Genomic DNA, 9,722 nt, shown 5'->3' on the forward strand with positions numbered 1-9,722 from the left:
AGAAAATTTTAGTTTAGTTACTGATATTTCTCATGAAATTGTTTCATTCAAGCAAAAAATCAAAGGGAAATAATTTGAACATTCATGATGAGAGGGAGGGAGGGGAGGTTAATGTAGAATCAAATATTATTTATTATTAGGGCTGTAGTGCATGTGATTCCGTTTATACTTGATGAATCAATAGGAACGAACAGTAACAAATGAAGGGACATATATATTGGAGTTACGCCCCTCTGTGATTATTGCTTCAAAAACAAAGGGACGTATGTGCCTGAGTTACGCCCCTTTGGAATTATTCATTCTCAATATGAGCTAGAAAAGAAAGAAAAAGTATAAAAAGAAAGAGGCGTATGTGCTGGAGATACGCCCCTTCAGTACTTGCTAGTCGGACTTACGTCCATTTGCCACTTCAGAAATTTGTCCACAAAAAACCTTTCATAAGTTGAGAAAACTCCATTTCGAAGGAAAAAAAAACATACGCCCCTTTGGTATTAAGAGAAAAAAAATCTCAGAGAAATGGCACTTACGCACCCTTTGATTTTAATGCGACGATATAGAATAAAAATCAAGTTTTCAAAACATTGAACACTTTAAAATAATCATTTATTAGATGAGTATCATTGGAAAAATCGTTTTTTTGTTGCAAAATATAATTTGCATGATGCTGAGTATCCATTAATTTTTTTAAACTCTTCTCTGATGAAAACATTTTATGAAATAGTCCAAGATATTTTAGAATTTAACATGAACTCTTATGCGGTTTTTCCACAATGAAGCAGAGAAAAGCCTGACCCCCTCCTATGATATGTATTTAGATAAAATTATGTAAAATTTTTTAAATCAATGAAAGACAAATTGTCATTAACAGATTGAAATCTTGCTTGCAATCGAAGAAATTGTGATGCTCGTGAGGTCGGCCCAAAAAATTTCGGTCAACATTAAGTAATAAGTAATAAGCGAATAAAAACTCGAGATATCATCAACTCTTAATTGTCAGAGCAAAGCAACTCTGCCATAATCTCAAGAAAAAATCCAATAATATGATTATCAGGCAATTTATGTAATTGCAGCGGCCACTTCAAGTACAATTAATTGAAACTTCGAGTGGAGTTAATAGAAGAATTTATTCGGATTCATTCGGTTGAAAGGGTTTAGTGGTTTTACAGGATTGAGAGATGTTTCAGGAGTTGTTCAAGAGTTATTAGAATGGAAAAGGAGAGTTGGAGTATTTCTTGGACTCCAGGTACCTCAGGTACAGAGCCAGGACTATTAATTCAGCGACAGCATCTCTGTTTGACTCTTCATGTTCAACTTCGTTCAATTTTAGTTTCTTAATGGGAGTTTTTCTGGGTTTTCTCTTTACTGGGGCCTTTTTGGTGACTTTATTTTGTTTAGTTCTGGTGTTTATCTGTCTCTTTTTTCTGGTTTTAGGAATGGATACGTCGTTATCACTGAGGATTCTCTCGACACTCTCAGATGTCAGGATGGGGATTGATTGGATCGATTCGGAGGATTCAGAGTCGTCGGATAAGTCGTCCATTAGCTCTGAGAGATCACTGGATTCTCCGGAGGATGAAGTACTGTCGTTTTTCAAACAGAGACACTTGACTTTTCGTTTAGATCCTCTTTTGGATGGGAATACAGGGTGGATCAGGGGTTCTTGGTGGATTAAGGCGTTCGTTTGTATCTCAAAGTTCCTTCTGGATATCTCTGAGGTACTTGGAATCCCTAGGTCATCCCCATAGTAACTGGGAGCTTCTTGAGGGGCTGTGGGTGGTGGGGATGGTACTTGGACTGAGGCATTTTTCGTACCTTCTACTGAGCACGATGGATTCATGCTCTTCGGTGGCAAACTTTTGGCTAAGGATGCTGGGCCAGACTCCAGGGAGGTCCTGGGAACTTTGCTGGGCTGTGTACCGTCGCAGAGACGTGCCTCCTGAGAGAATAGCTGGATTGCCTGGGCTGCTGCCTGATTTGGAGTTAGATTCGTCACCTGAAAGATTAAAAAAAATGGATTACTTTAAAAATTACATTCTCTACAGAAGAGACTAATTTCCTTTTTTCTCTCAATTTATTAATTTGAAACTTGTATTGGCCAATGGAACTGAAAATCCCTGAGTGTATATTCAGTTTTGGTGTATCAGTTTAAGGCTTTTTCTATTGTCTTGTTATGTCTCGAGGTGAATATCAAAAGATCTTTTTGCAACGAATGGAATTCACTAGAAAAAAAATCGTTTGAAATCCCCTATAGAAAAATCTGTGTTCGTAACCAAGGTTTTTCCTTTGGTTTTTATGCTCAAGTCCTTTTTCTTGTTTCAGGAACCAGACATTCAATTGACTCCATTGAAAGTTTATTAAATATGCTTCAAAATGACACCTGATTTGCCCAATTGTGCCAATTTTTCATTGACTTATGAGAGTTTTGAGCGAAAATTGAATTTTCATGTTTCACTTTAAAAATTAACTTTGGTTGGATTTTTCGATGCTCCTAAGTGGACTAGGCAGGGGTATCTTAATATCATTTTGAAGAGCATTTACGATTCCTCAAAATGGTGTATGATAAATCCGATTTTATTGAATTCTCCGTAAGCTATTGTAGATTATTTCCATTTCTTACGTTATGTCACATCTCGAAAATGACTGTTTTTGTCATTTATTGAGGCTTTAGACTTGACCAGCGGGGATATATTATATGATGATTTCAAGGTCTCATCGAGTTCTTCAAATTGAGATCCCATATTATCTATTCCATCCCCCAGATCACTTGTTATAAGCGATAGTATAGCAATTTTAGTATGTCACCGTTTTTGAAAATTTCTGTGTTTCTCCTTCTAATGACGAGATTTGGTCGCTTTCTGTTCAAATTTGTAGAGATATCTTATGCCTTGGTGAAAATATATTAAATTACCTTGCAATTTCCACCTGAACTATTTCATTGAGGATAATTTTCCTGAACATATGGGAATTTTTATCCGAAAATTGAATTTCAAGATGTTTATTGCACATTCAGCTTGGTTTGGATTTTTCTATAACTATTGGCCAAAGGAATGAAACTATTCATATACCATTTCAAACGGTATTTGTTGTTGTAGAACGTAAAACCAGGGGAATTAGAATTTAAAATGAAACCAAAAAATCTTAGGTAGTAATTCAATATCCTATCAGTTTTGAAATCGTTCACATTGCTTCGAAAACATCTCTGAAGCTAGTAGGGTTGGAGTAGAAAGTCAAAAGAACTTCTCTGCATAAAAAGCTTTTTTCCGTCCCGGCGGGCGCAAAGTTACATTTCCCTCCCGCTTCGCGGGAGGGAACTCTGACTGTGCGCCTACGCCGAGACAGAAAATCGCGTTCTAACCACGGGAAGTAAAATAAAGGACCCTCAGCCGCGTGCTTACCAACCTCGCCTTCGGCTCGGCTGGTAATTGCACTAGCGGCTGAGGATCCTTTATTTTCCCTCCCTAGGTTAGAAATATACTATTTAAGCCTTTTCCTTCCAAAGATGTTGTCGATGTTGTCAAATCAAACAAAACATGTTAATTCCAATTCAGTTTTGTATATATTTTGAAGCAATTCATCTTACTCTGCGAATTTTTCTAACATTAGTGAGTTTGATGTAAAAAACTTGGCTTGATATTGCAATCTAAATCATTGAAAATATTGATGAATGAAACTGAAAATTTGAAAATGTTAAAATCGTGAATATCTATGAAATGACTAAATTTAGAACAGAAATTCAAAAACCCTTTCTGTACAGAATTAAATACTTTCAAAAAAAGGTGTTTCAACATTCGTTCCTCTGCACACTAGCGCAGAATATAGGGTGAACAGGCCAATTGCAGGACGGTTAAAGGAACTTCCAGTTTCGTGGTAGAATCTAAAATAAAAGAATCACCTAAATGGTGATATGATGGCTTCCATACTTTCAAGAATTTTCTAATTAGCAGAAAAAAATTATTTGCAGTGAAAATAACAAAACAAAGAATAATTAAATTACGAAATAGTTGAATGCAACCGAAATAATCAACACAATTTTCATTTTAGTTGGAATATTCAATGGAATATTCAATGCAAGTTGAAATCGTCCAGAAACTAGCCCCCGTCCAGAAATTGACCTGCTTACCCTACACGCAACTAAACTAATAAATCCGTAAAAGTAGATTGTACTGCCTTTCTCAATGAACTTTTGGGTAATTTACCTTTCCACTAGATGCACAATTCTGATTGTCGCATTGTGGATTGCCACATCCATCCGTTAACTGGTAGAAGTAACGTTCGATTAACTTCTTGGCTGCTGCTCGCTTCATGTCACTGCAAGGGCTCTCAGCTCCTACCCTGTTTGCATTCAGTTGAAAACAAAAAGAAATAAAAATATTTGTCACGTCATTGCCAAAGAATAAAGCTCCAAGGAGTAGACGAGAACAAAAGTCCACGTGCGTAAATATCTCAATCCCTAATTATAGAATTCAGGAGAATTCAGGGGCATGAGTGTCAATGACTTGTCAAGGAAAAACAAACTGCACAAAGAAGAAGTTCAGCAACATTTTGACACCTAGTTACGTTATTTTACCTGGAAGCGAGATCTTCTCCAGGGTCCTCTTGGCCCTTGGGGTTCATAGATCCAGAGTAGTTGAAATTTTGACTAAAATTCGCACGTCAAATTGATCCACTCCAATTTTCCCAAGATTTCGTTTTCACTTATCTCTGCGAGTCTGATCGCCACGAAAAAAAGATCCCTCGGCACTAGTTTTATCCACCACTATTTCAACGATGTAAAAGCAAAGTGAAACTTTTAATCTGTCTTTGTTCTGGCACAAGAGGCACTAGAGTTAGCCAAACAATTTACAATCCCAACCCAACAAACTTAACTAAATTTAGAGTCAATCGTGTTGTTAACCAATGTTCACGGTGTTGTAAAGTACGATAGTGACGAGAAATTGAGGGGAAATGGAGAGTGGGTGGCTGGGTTGGAGTAACAAGAGGAGAGGGGAGGTAAAAAGAAAAGAAGAGGGGATTTAAAAACAAATGTATATGATGCCACTCAGGGGACTGACAGCTAATGAAGAATTGTTTAATAAATGGGAAACCGATTATTTGGTTGAGATATTGATAATTATTCCTTTGTTTTTGTTTTCAGATGTCGTGACATGAAAATGTCACGATCAAAAGTCACTCGCCTGATGAATTTGAGTAGCGACTCGTATTTCCGAGCTCCTTATTTCCTGATTCGGAGGGGAAATGTCAGTTGAATTTTACAGTATGATTATCGTTTTCGTGTTTACTCTAGGTAATTCATAGAGACATTCAATCAATGAGTTACTATCATGAAATCGTTGGGATTGTCGACCAAAGACACTGCGATGTCCTACACCTAGCTGAATGAGTCGAGAGAAAAGGAAATATTGCGATTTTGAAGATGTTTTGTAGAAAAAAAACACGTGCGCGCGCACAGAACACTGAATACGTTGAGGAGTCAAGTTTTGAGACGTGGGTTGTGTCGGATACACTTGAAAACGTCTTTTATTTATGTACTTCGTCGTTGTTGTTTTTTCACTCACGGTATCATAGCTACTCGAGGTTCGACAAGAATTTGGAAGTTTGGTGAGGAGGAAAGTTGGTAAAATGGGTAACTGAAAGGTTTTTTTTTATTGAAGGCTGATATGAAAGGGATTGACTGTGCTGGGTGATAATGAGAGGGCTCTTGGGTAAATCGGAAACTTTGAAAACTAAGTTGTCTAGCAACTAAGATAGGATCACTGAGAATAGATCCCTCTATTCTCCATGGATAGGATTCCTATGACTGGGATTCTGCGCTTTTAGCCCAAAAACCTTAAATTTCAACCAACCAATCAGAACCATGCTTCCCGATCGGTAATGCAGGGATTCTGGATGCGTGGCTGTGATTCGTTAAAATTTAAGGTTTTTAGGATACCCTAAATGCGCAGAATTTCAGTAGCAACTCGCCGAATGGAGTTGAATAGACGTATAATTATCAGGCAAATAAGGAATTTCCAAATGAAATCAATTCCTATAATATGGGAATAAGTTGGCATAGTTTGGCAATGTATTTCTATAGTTCTAAATGCAATAGCATTTAATTCCTGAAGAAATTTACAATCTTCCTAGACCCTACACTGAGAGAAAAACAAACACGTTGTCAAACAAGTCTTGTTCGGGCCAACAAAATCGCTAGTTGAAAATTGATAAAAACGAATTTGTTTGGCTCGAATTTAAAAGTCTCCAACATGAATAATTGCTCTGCTTTCGACAGCAACGAAATATTTGGCTCAAGAGGCGGATAATTCACTCAAGACGGTGCCTTTTCAGGATGAAAACATCTCATATCCTATTAGAGGAAAATTTATCAACAAATATTTTGTCCCTAAGTGACAAGATTTCTATCATCTCATTATTATTGTTTCATTTAAGGGTTCATTTCTTGTCTGTGATTATTAGACAGTCGCAACGAAAAACTACTATCCCTTGTTTCGCATAAAACAAAGATTTTTCGGGAGCAAAATACGTATGGGAGTATCGAATAACGAAGGAGTAGTGCTAGAAATGGTATTTCTTGCGTGTACAGAGAAAGCAATTTTTTTTGCACTTCTAAATCTATTTTGGTGACAAAAATTTTTCATTCCGGTACACTCTCTACATGTTTACACTTTTCTCGTATTGAAACCCATAGTTGCCGTAATCGACAAAAATCCATGAATAAAAAAACCCAAACAACAACTACCTAAACATAAAACTCCTTCAATATCGTGATTTTCGACGAATAAAATAACCAATGGAAGTGAAGAATTGTTTAATTATTCTCTCATCTTTTACAAAATAATTCATGAAGGGAGGGTTGTTTAAATAACAAAAGCATAATTTAATAATTCGAATGAAGACAACTGACACATTGCAGGAATGGAGTTATTTTCATGTCCTTGTTGGCATTCAAATGCCCAGGAGCAGTCATTTCAGCGAAGAAATACAATAAACGGAAGAAAAAACGAGTCTACAAATTGTATCCCTTTCTATCAGACACAGTTTTCTTTTCTTCATCGAAGTATCTCCGTGAAACGCATTATGGTACACGACTCTTGATATTACGACTTATTCTTGCTCTCGTTCTTCCGAATTCCTTTGGATTCTTCAGGTTTGTACGTCAAATCAACGAATTCACCAAACGATTTCATTTAATAATCTTAAGGTAATAGATTTGCATCGTGGATTGTACGTGCGGCATGAATGGGTATTTTTTTCATAATGAAATAAATTTGTTTTCTCTTTTTATTTTGAACGTATGCAATTAAAATGAATAAACAGCGACATATCACAGTACCGTACGCAAAGCTTGAATTAATTTCAGCGGATAAGTGGGATATTACAGCTTCTCAAGGCCAAAAAAGGCGGCTCTACATTCGCTTCAATATGTGTTGAGGAGAACACTTTGTTCTTATTTTACACCTTTTCTGATGGGGGAGGGGGAGGGGTAAGGGTTTTTTTCACTTTTTCTTCATTAGCACTACGTTTTTTTTCTCGTTATTCTCGGCATTCAGTTGCGTTAACACTCTTCGGGCTTTAATGACATCGTAGCTTTGCTTGAATATTTTTTTTCATCAATTTTTTTAATGCATTAGTAACAAAGTAAGTGATGATTTGTTATCTTGAAACTGCGTAATCAGTGGACCCTTTTCTTCCTCATTTATTTATTTTCTCTCTGTACAAATTTGATTTCGGAGATTTTTTCGTAATTCTTTGTTCATTTTGATTCAAAGTACACGTGGTAATAATTATAAATCACTCTGAGGTCCAGCTATTACTCAGGATCAATAAATACTGGGGGAGAATGCAGTACCAGGGGCCATTGTCCAATTTGGCTTCAACTTTTGGAACAATTTGGGGGGTTTTGGGAGAGGGGAAAGGGTTGGAAACTCTTGAACAATCGCCTGTGGTATTGATTCTCCACAGCAGAATACTAATTAAATCAAAAAATGGGAACTTTGGCAACATAAACGTTGGCAACAACACTCGATCGCTCGCTCCACTCAATCTCTCTTTCTTTCTGAATTTTTTTCTCTCGATTTTCGTCGACTCTGACGCATTCTCTGTACACACTCGTTACAATTATCCCCGTGGTATAAGGATTAGTTTTTTCCTCGTGGTTTAATTAAGTTTAGTCGAGAAAGTTAGCTTTAGTCATTTTCATTATGCTGAGGATTTCTTTTTTGGATTATGGTTTAGTGGTTTTTCTCGCTCAATCTTTATGTACAGTACAGAAACATTACGCAGAGGAGTAATTTACAGTTGTCAATCAGAAATGGGATTTTTATGATTGAAAGAAATTCTGACAATGTTATTTCACTGTCCGCCTCAACCGCTTCTTTTATTTACTCGTTAAGCTCTCGATTATTTCCTGCAGGACTGGGTAAATTTATTATAACGCATGATTTATGGTGTCTGTTTCGATCGAAATCTATTACCTCCAGGATCGTTTGTCAATTAAGGGGAAGAGTTGTGTGTAAAAATGAAGAATTATTTTTAGTAGAAAAATTGCATTGATTCTTCACCCTATTTTTAAAGGAATTAATTCACACGATTTATCGATTCACTTGTCAAATAAAAATAAACTTCTTTATTCGGTTATTTTTTGTCAAGGTCAATCAATTTGTTTTTCCTTTCCTGATTTTTACACCTAACAGTGTCCCTTTAATCATTCATCGTAGAGTCTAGGTTTACATTGATTGAACACGTGTAAATTGAAATACAAGGACGTCTGCCTCACTCGTGCGTTTACAGTTTTTCATCGTCGGTGATATATCAGTAGTGAAGTGGTAAAATGAAATGAATTGAAGACAAAATTTCGAATGAAAAATGGTTTTCAATATTTCTCTCTCTAAAATCACTCGTCATCGATATAATTCCATATTTGATAAGATATGAATGATCGACTTGTTCTATTCTGTCGCGTTTTACCACTCCAATCCCAATATTTTTTATGCATGAACATTAAATAGAATTTCTAAAAAAAAAAACAAAATATATCAGTAGCGAAACTGTGAAACGATCTAAATTGGCTTAATTCTTAACGAAGAATATCTCAGAATCTAAGGGAGATGGTGAAATTTTCATAATAACCTTTGTGTTGCTCTTAATTCGTACTACAAAAAAGGTTGTAGCACAAATTTTTCTATTTGTCTTAGATTCCCAGATATTTATGGAAAACTAGCTAATAGTCAAAATTGACATAAACCGCTTCACCACTTCACTACTGATATTTAAAAAAAAGGATTCTGAGGTGAGGCGTTACAGTTTCGAATGAAGGTAATGGGAGATAAAATGTATCATGTCATCCTCGAGTTTCAATATTTTGTTCCATAAAGTACTTTGTTGAATGATTTTGAAATGCCTTTATCGTTCAATTATATCATCTTCACTCAATATTTTTTATTTCACACACGAGAAAAAGAAATTGAAAGGAAAGAAGAGAAAAAAAAACATAAGTAAAACAACAAATCTCTCAACTTTCAAATTTCCCTTGCTCCATACATCTCACTCTCAAAACAAATTTTTATTATTTAATAAAGATTAATTATTCATTAATACTAAACGGACAAATAATCACGCACTCTGTCACGCATCGAATTATTATCAATTTTCTTTCGTTTTTGTTTATTTGTTTTTTGCATTCAACAACAAAAAAAACTTACCCAGGATTCAACGCACATTTATTT

General features: G+C 35.8%; 1 protein-coding gene across 1 annotated transcript in view; it reads right to left on the reverse strand.

Annotated features, from left to right (window-relative positions):
* Positions 1 to 5,619, reverse strand: part of LOC107042953 (ubiquitin-protein ligase E3A) — a 16,322-nt gene extending 10,703 nt beyond the window's left edge. The window contains exons 1-3 of the mRNA XM_015264220.2: positions 4,568 to 5,619; positions 4,197 to 4,332; positions 1,813 to 1,993 (exon numbers count right to left, since the gene is read on the reverse strand). Coding sequence (XP_015119706.1) covers positions 1,813 to 1,993; positions 4,197 to 4,332; positions 4,568 to 4,614 — 364 coding nt within the window. The 5' untranslated portion in view covers positions 4,615 to 5,619. The remainder of the gene's footprint in view (positions 1 to 1,812; positions 1,994 to 4,196; positions 4,333 to 4,567) is intronic.
* Positions 5,620 to 9,722: the final 4,103 nt, after the last annotated feature.

The sequence above is a fragment of the Diachasma alloeum genome, unplaced genomic scaffold (assembly GCF_001412515.2).
Source record: "Diachasma alloeum isolate Michigan unplaced genomic scaffold, Dall2.0 Dall_scaffold_00539, whole genome shotgun sequence".
Lineage (NCBI taxonomy): Eukaryota > Metazoa > Arthropoda > Insecta > Hymenoptera > Braconidae > Diachasma > Diachasma alloeum.